At 38.8% G+C, this 22,751-nt stretch overlaps 1 protein-coding gene across 2 annotated transcripts in view; it reads right to left on the bottom strand.

The window, feature by feature from the left end:
- The window catches only part of pdlim2 (PDZ and LIM domain 2 (mystique)), a 40,805-nt gene that overhangs the window by 5,644 nt on the left and 12,410 nt on the right, over positions 1-22,751 (bottom strand). For both annotated transcript variants that reach the window (XM_017417356.3, XM_017417355.3), the window contains 5 exons: positions 19,698-19,767; positions 19,147-19,256; positions 17,764-17,815; positions 4,165-4,250; positions 374-519 (listed from right to left, as the gene is read on the bottom strand). In XM_017417356.3, the coding sequence (XP_017272845.1) occupies positions 374-519; positions 4,165-4,250; positions 17,764-17,815; positions 19,147-19,256; positions 19,698-19,767 (464 nt within the window). The remainder of the gene's footprint in view (positions 1-373; positions 520-4,164; positions 4,251-17,763; positions 17,816-19,146; positions 19,257-19,697; positions 19,768-22,751) is intronic.

The raw sequence follows: 22,751 nt of genomic DNA, 5'->3' as shown, positions 1-22,751 counted from the left end.
ACTATGTTTCTCGGCTGGCCTGGGAATGCCTTGGGATTCCCCCGGAGGAGCTGGCCCAAGTGGCTGGGGAGAGGGAAGTCTGGGTCTCCCTGCTTAGGCTGCTGCCCCCGCGACCCGACCCCGGATAAGCGGAAGAGGATGGATGGATGGATGATGTAAGACAGACATGCTGTCAATAAGAGGAGTAGAACGGATCTAAGTTGTGCTTTAGACATAGATCTTGAAAACTTATAAAATGTCTTATATAATAATATTCTACATACTTCAGTTTCTATTAATGTGTGACACAGGTGCCTTTGATTAAATAATGCTTAAGAACCAGATTTAGTTACTTCTTTTAAAATATTCTGGAGAAGGAAGCGTCTCCTCTAACCTTTCTCGTCAGTCTCCAGAGCCTCCTGTAGCACTTTAAAGGTGCTGGACTGCCGAGGAGGTGCGCCGGACTCCTTGTTCTCCTGCATCATCTTGGCCACCTCTGACTCCGCTAGGAATTCTTCATTGGAAAACTCATAACTGTTTCTGCAGGACGGAGAACCCACAACACGTCACAGGTCATTTCATTCGTACTAGATTGCAGAAGAGGAGGAGGAGAGCGAAGTGGGTCCTAAAACACATCAGAAGCTCAACAGAAACCCCTTTAATCACTGTGGCTTTTCATAACAAAAAGCAAAAACAAAGCATAAAACTAACAGCTGAAGGTATAAAATAGTAAAATCACAGGACCTACATTTGTCAAAGAGAGAGACTGTCAGTTATTTTAGAGAAGCTTGTGTCTTAAACAAAAAACAGGAACAGTTGGAAAAAAAAAACAGCTGAACTTTGTACAAATCTTCTGAGCAATACCCGTCACCCGCCCAACACACTCACACGCACACACACACACCCACAGACACACAATACAACAACCTATAGGGAACTGGGAAGGTTTGTTTCTGTCAGTAGGAACCGGTTGGGTGAGTACACTTCAGTCAGGTCAGGTGTGGTTTGATTGTCGTCAGCTTGTCTGTCAGAATCAGTCAAATAAACCCGATCAGCTGTCCTACCTGTTGTCACCCACAGTAAATTTATTTTATTTATTTTTTTAATTTGTTGCTTTAAACACAGCTGTCATGTGACGAACTTTCAACAACTCAGTGACCTCACCCATAGAGTGGGTTTAGTTTTTGTACAGACTGTACACTCGGAGGAACTGCATTTGATTTAAAGGTTGTATAAGGACACATTTATAGCTCATAAAAAAGGTGGATGGTGGCAGATTAGCAACAAATGCAATTTCTTTGCCTTCCTACAGGCTGGATCTGGTATAAAACAATGACTATTAGGATGAATGAAAGCATGGCCACAACATTAAACGCTGTTTCAGAATGCTGACTTTATGGTTGATAAAAATAAATAAATAAATAAATAAATAAATAAATAAGATTCCCTGATTGTTGCATGGGGAGTATGTCTCAGATTATTGTGTTGGTGTAGATTATCAGTGATTCACAGGGAACTGGACTTTCCTTCTTGTTTCTTGATGACCTTTCACCTCTCATCTGAAAGCCTTCTTCAGTTCTGATTATGGATTGGGAGTTTCAAGCTGGGAGCCTAAAAAGGCTGAGTTTCATTCTCAGTTTCACAACTATTCACGCCCTGAAACATGTGACCGAAATAACTTTGCATTTTGGTCTTCTTGATAAGCAGCTCACAAGAGATAACAGCCCAAATGACTCACAAGATGGTGAGTGAGGGATTCATGTGACTCCAACAAACCTTTAAGTGTGACGGGCCCCACTATGACTTAGAAACTCACAATTCACAGCTGAGGATGAGAAGCCTTTAGGATGAGAGGAATAAGCAACTAAACAAGAAAAGAGTCCAGTGTCTATTATTCAAGTACTAAATGTTTTAAAGGTAAAAACTGACTAACCCTGTATGAAGAATGCTTCTGAATGTAGCCTTTACGCATTTGTTTTGCAGACTAAAGTACGACGAATAAGTTCTGAGAAGATTTCTACATTGCATACGCGCATGTATGTGTTTTGTGTGACATCCAGACTGTATCTCAGCAACAGAAGTTTGTTTCCCCCTGCTTTAATTTGGCCTCAACAGAAAAATATGTGAGTGAAACAAAATGCTCCAAGCCTTTCCTCTGCATCAGGGACTGTGGTTCAAATTGAAAACAGACCTCTGAAGCAAAACCTCCAAGTTTTCCACATGCACAGCTCCACCCTCAGTTAGCCATTATCCCCCCCTTTTCCTCTCACGGTGTTTCACCATGAAACCTAAAGAAAGCTTTAAAAGTCCGGGTTATATGGGAGTGAAACGACAAAACTGAAGGGTAAAGAAAAAGCCCCTCATCTGAACGTGTGGTCAAGCACACTGATAAGAGGTGAAAAAAATGAAAAATTTAACAATGCATGAAAACTAAAGAACAGTTTCTGAAGCCTCAATGACATATTTAACGTTTTACATCCAAAAGCATTCAGCTTTACACAGCATCGACGACTGACAGATATGTGTTGCTGCTTTCCACAACCACACTTGGCCCAAGAGTGATAACCATCTGATCAAAGCAGAGACATGTATGAAAAAAAACAAACATCAGAGACCACACGGCTATATTTTAAACCACATCTCTGAATCGGATTGCTTGCCAGGAAAACAATTAAAACTTGTGGAGAAATTAAATCTGAATGTAAACTTGATGACAAGACTCACCTCCAAATGGAAACAGTCACAAAGCAAAAAAAAAAAAAAAAAAGAATTAATAAAATTAAACTCTGGCAAAAAAACCTTCAAATTCTAACCCTGTCAACAAACAACAAAATTTCTAAGAAAAAAGAAATATTAGCCACACATACTAAATGCGAACACACACCTCTATCTAAACCCGACAGAAAAACAAGATTCTGGCTGAAAGGTGTGACATGGGGCTGTAACTCATTGGCCACGCAGCATGAAGAGGCGGGCAAATGAGCGTCACGGAATGTCTGATTGGCTGAAGAGGAGCAGGGAGAGGCTTATCCTGCAGGCTGGGGGCACAAACTGGGGGCCGATCAGGGGAGAAGTCATTTGTTTTTTGTTTTTTTGGGGGGTTGTTTTTTTGGGGTGGGTGGGGGGTTAAGTTTTTGGAGAGGGCTACAGCTGCTGACACATCCTACCCAGGGGACAAACTAGAGCCAAAGTCAATCATCCTGCACTGAGAAAACACAGAACCCAGCTTCTCCAACAGGATCTGTGGACACAAAGGATTACAAGAGGAGCAAAGAGAAACATGGTTTTTCTACTCAGGCCAAATACTTTCAAAACAAAGTTCAAAGGGCAACATCTGCACACAGGAAGATGATTCAGATTACAGCAACGCCATCTTAGAAGGTTAGGTTACTAAACTGCAGAGTTGGATTGAGATAATAAAGTGTTTCCTACCTAATACAAACTAAAACCAATAGATCTGAGAGATTTCACAAAGTTAAACTTCTTTTCTACTGACATTTTGGAAGAAGCATTCATAAATTCAATAATAATGCAACTTTTATTTAGCCAATATTAACCATTCTTATTGTTACAACTACAGAGAGCAGACAGACGTCATGATCAGCTTATTATCGCAGAACTCTTTAATCCGTACTACACCTGTGGACTCCCTTATAATAATGTAATACTAGTATTTAAGAAATTTCTGCAACTGCATTCTCATGAGTATTTGTATTAACTACAGCAATGGTGATGTTTCCAATAGGAGAACGGTGTACAATTATATCTATCATCATTAAATTTTGTTACACTTTAATGAATTCATGTTTCACTTAATCACAAAACATCCAGGCTGCAAACATCTTTGAAAGCATTGAAATCTATGAACATTTGAAGAGTATTGTACAATTTTAGTCCCTACTTTTTCTAAATAATTGAAACTATTTTGCAAAGTGAACAAATTGTAAAAACTGTTGAATGAAATATACAGTCAGGTCTGTCAGTATATCAGTCTACTACAGATGAAAATGTTAGAGCTTTATTGTCCAAAAACTGAAGAGGATCCAGTTTAATGAAAAGAAGAAAAAAAAAACATCTAAAAAAAAACAAACAAGTGAAGCAGGTCTCATGTCTAGGGAGAACCTCAAGTTCTTTTAGGTTAAGATAGTAAAACATGTATATATGAAATATAAAAGCTGAGTTTACCTGTCTCTCAGGTTCAGGGGTTCATGTATCTTGATGGGACTGCCGTTTGCTGGTGGTAACTCGCTTCGTCTGAAGTATGAATTCTCCTGGGGAATAAAAAGTTCAGTTTTAAGGCACAACTTCTCTGGCTAGGTTTGTAGGTTTGTCAATTACAGCTTTAAACATGGTCTGAGTCATAAGGATGCTACCAAAAGTTTTAAACCTCAGAAGAAAAGGCATGACAACCTTTGGTAAAAAAGAAAGAAAAAAGAAAAAAGTATTCAGTCAAAATCAAAACAGGAAAAAAAAATTCCAGCTGTAGCCTGAACAAGCATCACATGAAAAAAAAGACCTGATCAGTGGAGGTCATCATTCTACATCATGTTTGACTGAAACGTACAGAGACTTTCAGTTTCATCTAATTAAAACAATAGTTTTAGTTTTTCAGAGTTTCGTTGGGTTTGGTGCAATGACTTTCTTTTGCCCAACTTTCCTCTCTTAAAAGCCTGTTTCTTCTGCTAATTAGTATATATAGCACATCCGCTTTTTAAAATCTAGATTGCCTTTTCTAAACAGAACTATGCTTCATTACCTCGGCTAATAGAGGACAGATTAGGTCGCTGCAGATGTTTCAGAGTAATTGAAGTTGGTTTGATGAGAAAGTCACCGTGCATTTAATTTATTGGTCTCCCAAAGGCTGCATAGAGCTGTGAGAGGCTGTCACACACTTCACTATGTCATAAAATGAGGTAAATCATTATACATTTATTACAAATGAGGAGAGAAAGTAAGAGTTTTCTAGTCAGTTTTTGATCTGACAGAAGAGGGCGCCACATATCAACTGAACAGTCAGTTTCTAAAAGAAGACCTCAGATGTGCAAGTTATATGTGTTTCTTGCTAAAAAAAAACCCACTAAAATCTGAAGCATACATAGATCAATAGCTGTAAAGACTAATTTATATTATAAGAAAACATAAATTGGCCAGTAGAGGAAATTAGAAAACGCACATGCCCATAAACACTCAGAACACCAGGGACAAGTCTGCACAGCTGATATATCAACCAAACCACTTTTACTGTCAGGAATTCCACAACTACAAGACTGGCTGGTATTTAACCATGTCCACCTGTGAATCTGAGAACTTCCTGTTCGCAAAAAGTACACTGGTTCGCTTCAAAGTTCAAACTGGAAGTTCAGACTGGAAGTTTGAACTTTGCTTATTTTGAAGAACAATACAACTTCCACAACTTTAAGTTCAAGAAAAGAAGCCATTTCTTCATGTCAGCTGTCTTTACAGCTCACAAAAACATAGCGAGCTCAAAAACACATTTTTCACAGAGTTTTTCCTCCTCCGACCATCACCAGCTGGCATCAGAGTCGCACGAGCCTTCCAAGAGAGAAACGGCTCCACCCGACTCCTTAACCAGTCTGAGCTTTGAGTCAGAGCCGATGGTGGAGCTCAACACCAGCACAGTGGCATGGATAAAAGTAAAAAAATAAAAAAGGGTGCAATGCCAACGCTTCCAATTCAGCAACTTTCTGAATAATCTCTCCATTCTCAGTCGAGTCCATTTTTCCTCTTCTTCTTCCTGAGTGAGTAGGCAGTTTAGTGGTGCATGCCAGGAAAACCTATACCAGAAAAAGGTCATTCCCTGTGATTTGTCCCCAGATAAACCTGATACAATAACTCAGGCACATAAAATCACACATCTCATATCATCATAAAATAAAACAGACACATCCATAAGTTCATCTGCTGTGAAGTCATCTAAAGAGCATATACATATTTTTATGCTTCAGGGATTGTTCCAGGTAAACCAAATGAAGTAAGTGCATATGAATCCACACTAACGCAAACCAATTGTGTGTCTTACATAAGCATATGGCTACTGACTGAGGATCCTCAGGCATTCCAACAACATAAGAATTTGCTGATAAAAATCACAACTCTGATATATGGGACCCAAGAGGAATGCAGTGGAGTTGACAAAAACAAAACAGACAGGGAGGAGGAAAAAAAAGCTCAGCTGGGATGAAACGAGTCTGTAAAAATTAAGCTAAAACAAATAAAAACTGCACAACCCGAACTTCCATCATTTTCTGTTCTCAGAGATCCGCTGCCAGAATTTCACTGCAGTAACCATGACACAACTGGCGTGGCCTTGCTCCGCTTTTCACAACAGCTAAAGTGATTACTCTTCCATTCAAAGCCACCAATTTATTACCCATGATGGATCTAGGAGCCACAATGCATGTGATAAACTGCACCATGTCAGTGCCAACAATGTTCCCATGTTTTATGAAGCAGCAAACAAAGGGAGGGGCGGAGGCAAAGTGAGGAAAGCCTTTTATTTTAACACAGTAACACAGCCATAGATGGGAGAGAACGTCGGAGAATATCGGCCAATTTTTCAGTGGTTCCTGTGGCTGCCAAGAGGAGGAAGCTCTGATTAAAGCTGCACTGAACTGTAATCAGGCGTTCATACTCAACAAACCCCAGATCATTAGGGCAAGTTGCTGGTATGCTGTGCTGCAAATACAGCTTTTTCACTTTACAGTCCATCAGCATTCAGCTGAAGAATGCATGTAAACAAACCTTTGCTTCTTTAAAAAAGGGCATTAAATCGTATCTAAATTTTTATACAAGAGGAGAAAAAGGTCATTTACAGATTAACATTAGTAAACTTACAAGATTCAGTGGGTTTTTAGTTTTCTTCCCTTGAGATAAATAATTTAGATTTAAAAAGAAAAAAAAAAAGAGTTATCATGTTTACGTGCACCTGAATCAAAATGTCCAAATGTAAGAACCGGACAGTTTGAAGAAACAAATTAGTCAGGTTTTCAAACAGTAACCATTTGAAAATAAATACATTTTAAAATTCTGACAGCAACTTTAAATTAATATATATATATATTTTCTGTATGGTATTCACAAGAAAACAAACAAATAGAAAAAGTTCCTACCACTAATGCTTCAGCTTTATTAAAGATTTGGAAGCTGGAAGATGTTGGCCAAGCTGTGAAAAATTGTTTGTCTGACTTTTTTTTTGGTTCTTTATCTACTTCATTTATAGTCTCCTCATCAATAGCAAAGGAAGTATATAAAAATATGTTTATGTAAAGACTGAATGCACATAGGGCATAATGTTGACTTTTTATAGATATTTTTCTGTCTTTTATTGCCCTGTAAAATATATTTTTGAATAACTGAATAATGAATGACTAAAACTGTGGCACAATAAAGAAAAAAAAGAACAAAACCAAGGTAAAGTGGTCCAAATGATAAACAGTCAAATATAGATTTGGCCTTGTTTATAACTGGTCATTTCAAAAAACAAACAAAGGCATGGCAAGCTGAAGAAACGTCAGCTGTTTCAGATCAAGACCAATGGGAGACTTTGGGGACGGTGCCAGCAGATGAGTCTTCAGTCTAGCTCCAAGCACGCCACTCTGCAGCATCATTACCACCCTGCAGCTTCAATTACAAGGCATGGGTCAGCAGCTCCGAGGAGCGATGCCTGGAGCAGCTTGTATTTTGAGAATCCTGGTGCTGCTGTGGGACGGTGCCACAGCTGCCAATTCAGTATTCAGCACAAACACGAGCGCTACACAACAACGAGGCGAGGGACAGCAGACATCCTGGTGTGGGCAAACATCAGAGCCACGGTCAGAGTTTCCCCATTGGTGTTCACTGGTGATGGTGGTGAGCACAAACACGGCCTCGCAGCAACCTGCACATTTTACATCGCTAAAACAAAAAACCCTTCAGAACTATATTGTAAAACATAATCAAACTTTGATTCTTTGATTGCTAAAATGAGGTTACGCTTAGCCAATGATAAAATAATCACAAAAGAAAAGCTGTGTAAGTGGGGTGAGGGAGGCCGAAGGCTCCAGGGCATCATGACACGATAAGCTGCTGCAGCTGATTGTGTGCAGAAAACCCTGGTGTCGGGCACAGTTTATAGTATAAAAAGAAGGTGAAAGGGGAACCACGTGAGACAATTTGGAGCGTGATGCTGTTCCCTCTTGTTGGTGAGTTGTCTCCATTCAGCTGAATGTTTAAATAAATGTATGATTGATAATTGAACCTCTGGTCTGGAACTCGTTTGTGTGTCCGTCTTTGATGCAACATCAAAGTTCCGGTGAGAGAAACGAAGTGGTAAGGCGAGATTCCTCTGAAAGGAATAAATACTAAATACATGGTTTCTCAACAATATCCAAGCAATGGTTCGTTGACTGAAGATATGAAATAATCTTGCATAAAAACTCATGTGATTGACATTGTTTATATATTATACTCCTTCATATCCCTCTCTTGTTTCACTGTAGTGCTAACTGTAATAATGATGTAGCTGGAACAGTGTGTTGATGTGTACATAATAGCTTACTTTACCAGACCAGTCTGCACTGTGTATGCTGCATCAGCACAGCTAGAATGATCTAGTTGCACCCTTCATGATCTCTGAAATAGTGATTAGGAGGGGGGCAAACACAAACACCCACCTGGGATTCAGCGGTAGAGCCAATGCAAACTTTCTTTGGAAAGTGTAATCAACAAATCAGCCCTCTTTATTGAAAGATACAAACTATGCTTTGCCATTTATGGCATATAAGACACTAGCTTTGACAGGATTTTTTAAAATATAGAGCACATACACAAGGAGATATACTGCTAAAGGCTGGTTTATAGTAGAAATTGGCTGTAGTGAGCCACACTGGGTGCATAGTAAATACAGCTCCAGTAAAGCTCATTCAAAAGTATGAGCCCGGTTCTTTTACTCTTCATGTGTGATATAAATAACTGCTTATAGGGCTTTGACTTGTTATCGTAGCACATGGATTACTTCTTTATTGCACATTAGTACTGTGAAGTATCCAGTTCATTCTGAAGTGTATGAAGAAAGCTCTGAAAGTACAGCTCAGTCCTCTCCAATCCTTTAATGCGTTTACATATGAATGTTTGACACAGGCTTACATCGTGCAGCATTCAATAACAGGGAATAAAGTGTGGCAGATCTTTGGGCTAAAAGAGCCAATACGGTCTCCTCTTTTCCACAATTATCCACAACGGCCACACACAGTCAGAGTGCAACAGATATAAACCATATGCACACGATTAGAGACTAAGTGAACAGTAAAGAAAAGATGACAGCAGGATAACTGAACATACAGGATTTCCTTCCAGTTTCCAGTGTCACTTCAACAGTAAACCAATCTGCTGCACCTCTGAATGCTCAAGAACACGATCCAAAACACATCTAACATCCAGAACATGGCAGCTACTCAGTGCTGTATCATTGAATGTGCTGATTCTTGAAGCTCAGCACAGCAAATGAGGATAAAGCTTGATTGTACTGTAGGTGGTCTGCTGGAGGCGCTCACCCACTCTGCCACCAATACCCAGGCTCAGTGAGTGATGAGTAGGAGTCTGAGGGTTTATTTATACATAAATGCTGCCGTGAGCAATACATTTTTTCACTTCAAGTAAATTCAACAAAACAGCTCTAACTGAAGCAGCATAATCAAGCTCATTAAACATCTGGAGCTCATTACAGACTAAAATTGACTGGACTTGGTTGTCCGTTTCAAAGTCGCACCATGAAATAGACGACTGGGTATATAAAGAACATCCCAGATGGTCTTTTGGAAGTGAAGATGGGGAGAGATTCGTTGTGCTGTAAACACAGGAAAGCAGTTTAGAAGTTTGGAGATATATTTCTTAACTTCAGTCAACAAAGTAATTAAGATTTCATACTTTCCTGTTTAGTAAGCCAGTTCGTTATCAGGGAACACCATGCATGAAAAGTGACATTTTTAAGACTTTATTAAGCTATTTTTTAATATCAGATAATTAATGTATTTATATTTATGATCCAGAGATTGTAAAGTATATATAATACCAAAAAATAAAATAAAATTTAAAAAAAACTGGGAATATAAACTCTTTTAGATTGAATGAGTAAAGTTTGTTTCAGCATTTGACTCACGTCTAATTTCTACATTCACAAAACAGGAGCTATCCAAGACTACATACCTCTGAGAATTATTTTTTTTTTATTTAACAACAACAACAAAAATGAATAAATAAAAAATCTTGATCTGAACCAAAATGTCCTGATTTCCATCACTCTCCATGTTTTAACTCTCCAGTTTTCACTAAAGTTGTGTTTGGCTGACAGCATCACAACAATCTGCCTCACTCTCAAACTTGATGTTTATATTTCAACAGTAATTTGCACTAATGGTTCACCACATAAATCTAAAATGTCAGCAGACTGTACATTTACAGTGTCTCTGTTGTAAAATTGTTACAGTTTTAACTGCAGATGCCATTTTTTTTCCATTAAATTATGATTTATGACTAACAAATGCAGCCCTAGAAACCATAATTCTTACAAGTGTTGTCTGGTGGTACAACCAGAGAAATTTAAGCTTACGTGTTTATTTTTGTTGGCATGAATACACTGAGTGTCAGTTATGAATGGTGCTGCTTTGACAATGACATCTGGAATGATGGCATACCACTCCTCTACCTTCCTAAACAGCACCAACTAATAAAGAGGGCCCATCTCTCCCCGCCAACATTTCCTCCATAAAAACACGAGGCCAACGGCCCTCATGTCTGCACCCGGAGGCCTGGAAGGCACAGGGAATCAAACGTCCTCTAGTTTGCTTTTCTGCTCCAGGGGAAAGAAAAACATGCAGGCTGATAAGTGGGGATAAGGAGAGGCATGCTGCCCACAAAGTGGCCACAATAAACCCAAGCTTAACGGCTAGCAGTCCACGTGAAAAGACCTCACATTGGTCAATCACAGAGCTCACTGTGGAGAGAAGAAAAAAAAACATACCTCCACTAAAGCCACAGCCAGCAGCAGTCCTTGGACACTGGCTTGGCTTAGTCCAGTGCAAACATGCCAAACCTAACAGGAAGATCTGTCATAGCAGACATCGCACAAGGTGACATCAGCGTGACTATAACCAGTTTTTACATACAGTCAGTGTGACAAGTTCTTTGCTTGTTTGGGCCTTTATTTTTTAGAATGTGGATTAGTCTAAAATACAGTTTATTTTTTGTCCATTCTTAACCAAACCTGGAAAGTTCTAAAAGTAAATTCAATACTTTTCTGGTAGGAACCCTGTGGATAGAACCTGACCCTGCTGTCTTTGGGTAAGGAGGTTAATGACACATTTCAACCAGCCAAGACCATTTAAACTGAATTTAGTACTTGGAAGAAAAGTTTGCTCTTATAGTGTCCGAAAGCAGTCTTCACCCTGACAGAACTGACCACGTTGTCCTTGAAAGAATATTTATACAGCAACTTTTGTGTCCCTGCAAACCGTCAGGCAGCCCACAACGGCAACCCTCAGTAACCTCAAATTGGAGAGTTTCGAACACGGACAGAGAGTCTGGTCTTAACGACCGGATGACCGGTCAGGTCTCATGAAAAGTAGCTTTGTTTTGGTCACGTTCAGTGCAATGGAGAGCTTGCTGCGGCTACTTCTAAATGATATAAACAAATGCTCTGAATCACGACAGTCGCCAGGCTCGTTAGATCTGCAATCTCATGCCCAGCTCTCAGGAATTTAGAAAGCAGTTACCCATTTTGTCATGGGACTGAGCTTGTGGATATTAAAGTCTGTGAAGAGAGGTAATAACAATACATAACTACAAAAAAAATAACCACCGGTTACAATTTTACAGACTGTAATGAATTAATTCAGCGTAAAAATCTAAAAATTATAAATCTTGACTTTTTTTTTTTTGCAGTGAAGTTTTCTGCATTTGCTTCTAAAGTGAACTGAAATCTACAGGTTTGTCTTTTGTTTGAAAGTTACAGTCATGGAGCTGCTGATTCAGGACACTTTAACAATTTAAAGTATTTTTAACAAATAGGTATCAAAATGAAATTCGCAAACTGTAATTACAAACTGATGCAAAATATAATCTACATTCAAGTCGAGGCCCAATTTTTTTCTAATATTATAAATGAGTTGTATGTAGCGCTGCAGACAGTTTGACATTAAAATGAGGAAAAATTGTTATTAATGAGAAGTCCCTGGTCTCTTCAGTGTGTCATGATGGCCTAAGAACAGTTTGGAAATGTTTGGAGGCTTCCCGATCCTCCCTCTGCTCCAGACCAACCCCACATCCACCCCCCACCCCTCTGTTCCAGCTCACATCACACAAACAGGCCTTGTGACATGAAGGGGGAGACAAAAAAAGCATCTGCCATTACAGCCACCATTATACGGGTCTTTTTCTCAAGATATTCAACACCATGGAAAACAGGGGATTCTGTTGCCCACTCTCTCAACTCAGAGAACCAAAAAAGGGGTGGAAGAACCTTTTAGTGGCTTTTCATTGAGGCTGATCACCTGATACAGCAACACTCTGCACCTCTCAGGCAGGACAGAGGCCCTTGTCATGGACGCACCACGTCTCGGCGCTCACTGTGTGCTGCTGCCAGCTCGGGCAGCATAATGCACAATGAGCCCATGGCAGGCCTCTTCCAAGACATTTCTCCACCATGAAAGAGCTCTACTTACAAACTCAGTGTGAGAGAAGGAGGCTCATCTCTGCTTTAAAAACAAACAAGTTGGGCATCTATCAGAGGAAGGAGTAAAGCCAGAAATCTCAAAGTCAAATAAATTCAAATATACTAAATAACACAAATAACTGTCCAATGGGACACAAAAACACTGATTCCTGCAGGAGAAAAGTTAGAATAGTAAGCTTTCCTAAAGGATAAAAAGAACTGGCAACTCCATAAATAGCCCAAACATGTTGATTCATCCTGACAGGAAAGGATTCCTTCCAGTGAGCTCGCTGATGAAGCTCTCAGCCACAACACAGCTCCCAATGTGTTTTTAGGCCAGCCCACTTCTAGTTCGCTCCTCCGTGATTTGCAACCGACCACATCAACCTGGAACTCCTGAGGGTTCGTGAATGTGATTTTAAAAACTGAAAAACATAACTAATACATCACAGATACTTGTAAAAGTTTCAGCTGGAAATAACACGCTGTTTAGAAAGTTCAGTGTTAAATCAAAAAGCTGCAGTGTTGGACACAAGCAAACATAGGGACAAGATGTAAAAATAACCAGTTCGAAACAGACACTGTTTGAACAATTTTAACTTAAACAATGTTGCTATTGCGAATAAAAAAGAGAGATTCTAAATTAAAATGCATCACTTGCCTGGTACAAAAAAATATTTAATCCACTGAAATTAAATCTAAAAGCTAAACTTTACAATTTTCCTCCGAACATTATCAGTGAAACAGAACTGTATTTTTGACACTAATTGCTACTCTCCATAATCTAATTCTTATTAATTATTTATGCAAAGACTTGACACAAAATTCACTTCCAGGTGTAAAACTTGACACTGTACAGCTTCATCATCCTCACTAGATGTCAACCTCAGCTGCCTGAGTGGAAAATAAAGAGCAGCAATGGCTTAAATCAACAAACCTGATGGTAATTGTTGAAGAATATGCCTACAAAGGCAACATTGACTATAGACTTACGACTAAATAACATTGTGAGAATAAAAACAACATGACTGTCAGAGACTAAAAATGAGATTCCTAACAGTGCAGTAACTCTTGAACCAAACTGTTTTCAGCTTTCTTGCAGGAAATGAATCATCTGGAGCCAGTTTGTTCATAAAAAGAGCTGCCAGAACGACAAATTTAATAAACAGCAATCCTTCCCAGACAGACAGAGATAAACCAAGTGATTAACAGTTCGAAAACTAAAAATAATGTATCAGATGTCCTTCGTGTCAGAGAAGCCTTAAGCCAATCAGAGCAGAGCTGTCATCACAGAAACCCCTCCCATCCCAGCTATCTCCGTATTGCTCAAATGAGGTTTTAATGTCACAAGAAGACAAAAAGTTCATCAGCACCAAGAAAAATTGGATAAGATTTGTAATCAGTGTGAAAAATGTTGTTTCATTAAGTTGAAAGGATTTGCTTCCACATATTTTACAGTCAGCTGGAAAGGATGTGAGATGCAGTCAGAGAGCTGAGGAGTGTCTGCACATCACATCAGTCTATCTCGTAAGAGATAACAAGAACAATAATAACAATACAATTAATAATTAAAAAACTGCATCTATTGAACATCATAGACTCAGAGGTCACAGTCCATAAACACTGAAAGTAAAAGGGAAAAGAAATGTAGTTTTCTATATTTAATCACTTTGAAGTATACTCAGGTACTACAGATGTACAACAATGCATGACTACTCAGATTGGTAATTCTAATATGTCCCGTTAATTTTGACTAATAACTGATGCTGAGCCTCTTCTGTTAAGAGTTTAAAGTCTTTTTCTGTTCTTATTGTGATGGAACAAATTAAGAGCGACTCCAGACAAAATACATTTAAAACATTATTTTCTATTTATCTTTATAAAGTTCATCCAACTTTAACTGGCATACTGATTGTTGTAGTTGGGAAAGGATCGACCAAAGCTTAAATGATCCTCCCTTAGCCACATTCCTGAAATTACCCACAACCAGGCAGCATCTGCATGTCTTAGCTGAAGTTGGTGTTTAATTTTGAAGCATTTATCAGCCAACACTAATAATATGACAATTATAAATTAATACTACTACACTGTATTCAAACAGATTCCTCTTGGAAAAGCAGTTGTGCGTTCTCAAAAAGTATGTGCTTTGATAGGATCTGATTTATCGAAGTTATAAATGTTCAGAAATACACCTCAAAGAAAAAGTAAAATAAAATCATTAAATAAAATCCAGCTTATCTTTAACAGACCTTTGAAGCCAGCTGGCTCTTAGAAGAAATGCTTGAATGTTTTGAAGTTCCCTGAATATTTATCTAACTTTACTTAGTGTCCAAAGTTATAAAAATGTCTGGAATTCTTTGTGGCACCGCAAAAGGTCCTGTATGTCATTTCACATATTCTGTCCTCAGTAGGACCCATGCACGAGACCAAGTATGCAAACATAGCTGAAATAGTTCGTGATGAACTTTCCCACAACATTTTTTCTTTAATTCACTGAAGTCCTTCCAAATGCCTCAATCCCCCCCTCTTGGTTTTGTTACTGGAAGTATAAATACAGCGTTATTTAGCAGGAGCCCTATAATCCTTGAAGTCTGCATTTTATTTCTTTATTTTTTTGTCCACAGACCAATAGGTCTCCATTCAAATGACTAAAAGGTTAAAGGTATTGTTCTGAAACAATGTATTTGTTTTTCTTGAAACAATCTGGATAAAACGGCTTCAAACCACTGTTAAACTATAATGCCAACTACATTCAAAGACTGACCTTTGTAGCTTATTCACTCCCTGTTATAAAAATGTCAAAGGTGTCTGAACCTTGCTTTTCTAGTCACATGGTGTGTACTGCTCATAAATCCATTTTAGGGCACCTTCTGTGGCATCAGAGACCAACAATTCAACAAGGAAGGGAAAGAATTCAGATTTATTATTCTTGCAAACTAAGTCAGTCCAGTTAAAATAAATATACTCCAAATAATGGAAAGGACAAAACCTTCAGCTGTATTTTCTGAGTGAGCTGTAGCCTAAAACTATATCTACAGATGCACGACAGATTCACTGTCATGGAGCCAGTACATGATCCACGTACCCAAACAATCCTGATATCTATTTATAAAACAGGAAGAACAAAAGCCATATGAATTCTGACAAAAAATGGTTGCAAAAACTAATTTTACAGAAAATAATAAAAAAATTTCAAAATATCTTTTACATCTGGAAATGAAATGCATTTTAGCAAAATGGAAAAGTAAATAACTCACAAATGCACTTCTCAAACAAACTGAAAACCTATAAATGTAGTAGTTACAAAAGGAACCAAAGGGAGATTCAGACTAAAACCAATCAGAGGCAGCAGCCTGGATAACTGGTTACCCCTTTCCTCTGGGGACTGTGAGCACAGCAGGACACCAACTTTTTCTTTCAGCTGTTCGCTTTTCACGTGTCTCCACAGCGAGTCCTCCTCTTCCATCTAACTCCGTCTTCTGTGTCCTCTGTCCTCACTCCAACTACCTCCATGTCCTCTCTAACTCCATCCATATATCTCCTCTTTGTCTTTTTCCTGGCAGCTGCATCTCTAACATCCTTCTACCAATATACCCACTGTTCCTCCTCTGCACATGTCCAAACCATCTCAGTCTGGCCTCTCTAACTTTATCTCCCAGTCGTTCAACCTGTGCTGTACCTCTGATGACCTCATTCCTAATCCTGTCCATCCTCGTCCCTCCCAAGGAGAACCTCAACATCTTCAGCTCTGCCACTTCCAGTTCTGTCTCCTGTTTTTTTGTCCGTCCCACTGTCTCCAAACCATACAACATGGCTGCTCTCACCACTGTCTTGTAAACCTTTCCTTTGACCTTTGTTGACACCCTTTTGTCACAAATCCCTCCTGAAACTTTTCCCCATCCACTCCATCCTGCCTGGACTCTCTTCTTCACCTCTTTACCCCACTCCCTGTTTTCCTGGACAGTGGACTCCAAGTTCTCTTCCACCTGTTCCCTGTTCTCACCACAGATCACACATTATAGTCCACGGGGATCCCTGCCTGGCCTCATCTGTTAGTCTGTCCATCACCAGAGCAAACAAGAAGGGGCTCAGAGACAATCCTTGATGCACTCCCACCTCCACATTGAAGCTTTCAGTCACTCCTACAGCACACCTCCCCACTGTCCTGCTGTCCTCATACATGTCCTGTACCAGGCTGACATACTTCTAATACTTGTTCTTAAAAATTGGCACCAGATTTCTGACTCGATTATCCAGTTGCATCTCAAAAATGCAACTGGATAATCGAGTCAGAAATCTCCCTGCCATCTTTCCTAGACATTTCCATACCTCCACTCGTATGTCATCACATCCAACTGCCTTCCCCTTCTTCTTCCTCTTCAAAGCTGTCCAAACTTCATTTTTACTAATCTTTTTCACTTCCTGGTCCACAGTTTCTATGACCTCTACTTTTCTTTCCCTTTCATTTTCTTCATTCATCAGTTCCTTAAAGTACCGCTTTCCATCACACACTTTTCACCTGTTAGAACATTATCATTTCTATCTTTAACAAGCCTAACCTGTTGCAGATCTTTTTCAGCCTGGCCCCTCTGTCTTGCCAGTCGATACAAGTCCTTCTCTAACTCCTTAGTGTCCAGCCTCTTGTACAACTCATCAAATGCCTTCTGTTTTCCCTTTGCTACCTCCCTCTCTGCCCTACGTTGCATCTTCTCATATTCCTGTCTACTCTCTTCAGTCCTGGCAAACCTCTTCTTCGGAATAACGTCCTGAACGTCACTATTCAACCACCAGGTTTCCTTATCTTTTCTCTGTCCAGATGACACACCTGTCAATCCCTGTTGCTGTAGTAGCCCAGTCATCTGGAAGCTCTTTGTTTAACAGCTCATTTTTGAACAACATTCACAACATTCTTCCTTCCTCAGCTTCCACCATTTGGTCTTCCTCTATGCCTTTATTCTTATCTCTTCAGTCATCCTAGACACCACCATCCAATGCTGTCTCGCCACACTGTCCCCTGCTACAACCTTACAGTCCACAATCTCCCTCAGGTTGCCTCTTCTACACAGAGTATAGTCTACCTGTATCCTCTTGCCTCCGTACTCATCGGTCTCCCACGTCTTGCTTTGGTTACTGTAACACAAAGACAAAAATAAGGCAATGAGAAATACTTCCCAAAAACTTTGACACAAGACAAACATGTTAACACTCAGACTTTTCCATGTAACGCAGTAATATCTTACTGTGTACAATAAAGATTTGTATTTTTTTTAAACACAAAAGTAAGATTATGGACAGCTATTGCACAAATTCAACAGATGGTGACAGATAAATGCACACAGTCACATGTTTTAGTCCCATGTTGAGAAACTTTAGAGAACAAAGTCACTGTAAACAAACTGTATGGCTGCCTTTTTAGTTAATCCTAATAGTTTAAAACAAGGCAACTGAACTTATTTTCTTTTTGTTGAAGATGTTTTGCTTTTTACTCAAAAAGCTTTATCAATTCAAAATGATAGCTGCAGCAATGCAAGCTTTAAGCTGCAGCTTGCAACAATCTCAAGTCCTTGCAAAAAAGCTTTTAACTCCACACCTTTCAGTTTGAATTGATGAAGCTCCCGGATGAAAAGCAAAACATCTTCAACAACAAGAAAAGACGTCCAGTCGCCTTGTTTTAAACTATAATGATTCATCATGTCCAGGATGGCTGAGAATCTACACAGTCATTTTAGTAGTTTTTTTTTGTTGTTGTTGTTCCAAACTCAAATTTAACTGATTACAAACAAAACATCCAATGACAAAATAAAGTGCTGAGCTGAATTCTTTATAACTCCAGAGCAGGTGGACAGCTTGATGTTTTAATAAAAAACAGGAGCGCGAACAAATGGCCATGCAGAGAGAAACCACAGTGAATGGTCCACATTCTGCCTTTTGTTAAAATGAATACAAACAGAGGAATGTGATATCCTGTGCATATCTTTTGTTACAACAGTACAAGCCCATGGCTCCACTTTCTGTGTGTTACTCTCATATCTATTGACTTCTCTGCTGTGGTATCAAGAGAGCACTTGCTACAGCCTTTTGTCCTCATGCAGGCCTGTTAATCCAATGAATGGTTGGGTTTCTGAAAAACAAATCAACTATTCTCTGAAAAGTGGAGCTCGAAAATGTTTTTTTAGACCATCTTCCCACTGATTGTCCAAAGTGAACTTTTAAGCCACCTGACAAACTGTGTGACTTTAAAAAAAAACCTTTGCTTGAGATGGTAAATCCAGATGATTCACCAAGCTAATACATTTATACCTACCATAAAAACCCTCATTACATCTTTAGGCAATAACAGCAACACGGTAGTTGAGAATTAATAATACAATTTACAGCCGATGTACATTAAAGTTCAATCTGATCTGTATGACTGAACAAAAAGCATTATAGTGACAGCAAAAGCATCAACTCAGAACTACCTCTGGTTGACATTCGATGTCTGCTTGTCCTTTCTGTCCATACCAGAAGGAGGAGATGACGAGGGCCTTTTATAGTTCTGGTTCTCATCTTGACTCACTATGACTGCCTCCTGAAAAAATAAAGTTGTTTTTAGAAAAATTATGAGATTTCAAGTCCAATGTAATTCAATCTTTCATTACAGCAGATGCAAACAAACAGAGAAAAGAATAATGCATTAGGTTGAAAGGACTGTAGGTGGTGGTTTTGAACCTCAATAATGTACAGAAACAAGTACTAAATTTATTATTATGTCCTGCTCTGCTTCCCTCATGAGGAGAGTAAAATAAAATATGTAATAAACAAATGTGTGATGCTTGCATAGGAAGAGATGAAGCAGCAGATCCTGTGCAGTCATATAAAAAAAGTGCAAATAAAGAGACATTTAAGAGTGCTTCTATATTTAAAAACAATAGTACATTTGTGGGACATCAGTTTGGTTTGAGCTTTGATTTTGTGTTACCAGGAGAAAAATGTAAACAAGTAAAAAGTCTGGTGGCATGTCAGAACTGACCTGGAAGCGTCCAGTGAGCTGTTCGGGGGTGTTGATGCCGTTGGCCTGGTCACAGGAGGGAGGTTCAACTCTTCAAGGGAAGAAAACCACAGAATTAAACAGACTTTTAAAAGTCAAACAATATCTTATAACACAGAGTTTCATTTTACCATGCACCTGGGTTAATATTTTAACCTATTACTGCTGGGGGGGGAGCAAAATGGGTAGGGAAAAAAAATTTCATGTAAGAAACAATTTAAAACAAATCTGAATTGCATTAAGAACAAGTTGACATGCATAATGTAGGAAAAATGTTTAATTTGCAAATAAACTGCTGAGCAAGGGGGAAAAAAATACATCCAAGTGAACTTCATTTGAAGGACTGACAAGTCAAATAAAGATTAATTTTAAATAAAATCCCTTTGGGTAATACTCTGGGCGAGTGTTCATGCTTATGCTGCTTCAGTGATTGTCAAAGACTTCTGAAGATGAGCTTTGCAGACTTTTATTCTCATTAACTTGCATTTCCAGCTTTTCCTTTTTTAAAATAAAAAAACAGATTCTGACCACTTTTATCATTGAATTAGGAAGAGGAATTTCAGGAATATGAATGCCAATGCAAACATGGAGTGGCCTCCTGGCTGCAGGGCCAGAGGCTGACAGCTTCTTGTTGAAGTCTAATGTAGTAAGGCACAAAGGAAGGCTGAGATGCCTGTGGTAAATCACCATGAAAGCTCACCTAACAGCCTTACCTTCACATACAGCATGCAAATGAAAAATGACACTAACATGATGCAGCATCTGTAGGCTCTTAGGTGATCTATTAAAAGTATGAAAAAATAGGTTTAAAGAAGAGCTGCAAAAATATTACTGGGCGCTTTATATTTTCAATTTGTATCACGTACTGTATTGTAGGACTGCAGAAGATGGTGGGGTCTTTAGAAAACTAGATATGCTTTAGGCCAGGGATGAGCATTTTTCAGACCTCAGTCAAGAACCACAGCTTACATATTTCTTTTATCAATTTGTAGTCAAACTCTAGCAGGGTTTACAGCAAAGACACATTAAACCTATCTTAATATTTAAAGCTACACACTGCTGTCAAGAGTACCTCTGAAGAAGTGACAACACATCTAGGAACTGAAGAGGATTGAATTCACAAGACACAAAAAGGGAATTTTTGTGTGTAACTTTGATTTATGTTGGTATCAATAAAGTCTTAAATAAAATTCACGATTTCACTTATTTTGAAAAGCTGCATTGTCCTTTCCACACCACAGACTCAGCCACTTGTAATGAATACAAAGGACCAGCAGTTCATCAGACTGCTAAGAAAAGCAAGACTCTGCTACCATCACCCAGGCCTATAGAGGACTTACAGAGAGCATTCTTACAAATGACATCCCTGTCTGGTTTGACAACACTACTCAGGGAGAGAGAAACCCTCTTCAAAAAGTCGTCAAGACAGAAAAGATGGTCACTGGAGCTGACCTTCCATCTATGGACACAAAAAAGAGAAACAGAACATCCCCAGACACTCTCTGCCCAACCTGAGCTCAGGTATAAACACTGGAAAAAACTTGAAACCCATCAGACTGGACAGAACCATCACTCACAAAACACGCTTTAATAACATTTTCTTTCCATTAGCAGTCAGACTGATGGCAATAGACATAATAGACAAAAGCATGTCTTCCCTACTTTAATGTGGAAATATTTTCACAAAGAAAAGGCAGCTTTTTTAGAAACATTTTCTTTTAGAGTATGAATATTGCACATGTAAGGTTCAAACTCTTAAAGTAAGAAAAAAAACATGTACATTTGTTATATTTGCTTTATTTTTGTATTTAATTACATATCATAATGCCTTGTTTTCTGTTACGCTACAACTTATTGCAGTCCTAGCAGTTCTTCCAATATTGATATTGCACTCACTGATATTGCAAGATGATAAACTATAGTGCTATATTGTGCATCCCTAGTTTGTAATGGTAAATAAAATATCTAAATCTGAATCTACTCTTAATTTCAGCACAAAAAAAACGATCACTATTTTCTAATTAAAACTTTAAGGAAAAAAGATAATAAAACAAAACTGCAAATCTTAGCACATTGGCTTTAAAGAAAAATCAACCCAAAGATTTATGTAATACTCTCACATTTTTGTCATAAATTAGGGTTCGGGAGTTACTCTGATGATTGACTTCTCGTGCGAGCGGAACTGAATCCGAGTGTGAGAAACTTTTGGTCATTATATCACCAGCTACAAGGCAGAAATAAAGTTACAAGTTACCAACAAAACCAAACTGAGAAAATTTAAGGGCTGAAAACAAAGAGCAAGTTGGGTTGCTCTGATGTTCAAAAATATACTTCATAAAAGACTGGGACGAGTGTGCTGCTGGATTTGGCACCAGTAAACTCACACAGTAAAGTGTAAAGCAACTCTTTACAGCTAAAAGGTTTTTCCAGTTCTTGGGATGAATTCATGCCAGCTTCTTCCAGTGGGAAACACCATCACAATAATAATCATCACTGCTGTGACACTGAGCTGGAAAACAACAGTGCAATTAGGACTAAAGATTTATCCTTCTAAATTATCATCCTCAAGAGCTTGTTTCAACATAATTCAAATGGTTAATAAGCTTGAAAATTTGCATTGGGAGAACTCTGAGATGGATCACAGTCTTAGCTGCTAAAAACCACTGAGAGTTAACAGAGTGGGATTAACAAAAGGGCAGAGCACCACAGGGTGGTTGTACTGGCCAGGCAAAAAATAAATGGACTTTCTGGCTTAGTTGGAGACATGAGGTCAGAAGGGAAAAATTCACTCACATGGACGAAGGACATCCGAGGAGGAAGTACAGGGAAACAAGTGTGCAAGTGTGCAAGTGTGCAAGTGTGCCTGTGTGTGTTTTGCATGCCATAAGAAAGGAACACTTACAAAAACAGACTGATGGGAGGGTAGTACAACAGTGACCACATGGGAATTTAGGGAGGAACTTTAATCAAAATGCCAGCCAACGCTGTTTTTGACTTAAGGAAAAGCTTTTTGGTAGCCAACACCTTGTCATTTCA

The sequence above is a fragment of the Kryptolebias marmoratus genome, linkage group LG1, assembly GCF_001649575.2.
Source record: "Kryptolebias marmoratus isolate JLee-2015 linkage group LG1, ASM164957v2, whole genome shotgun sequence".
Lineage (NCBI taxonomy): Eukaryota > Metazoa > Chordata > Actinopteri > Cyprinodontiformes > Rivulidae > Kryptolebias > Kryptolebias marmoratus.
The sequence above is the reverse complement of the archived record's forward strand: the minus strand, read 5'-3'. Positions and strand labels throughout refer to the sequence as shown.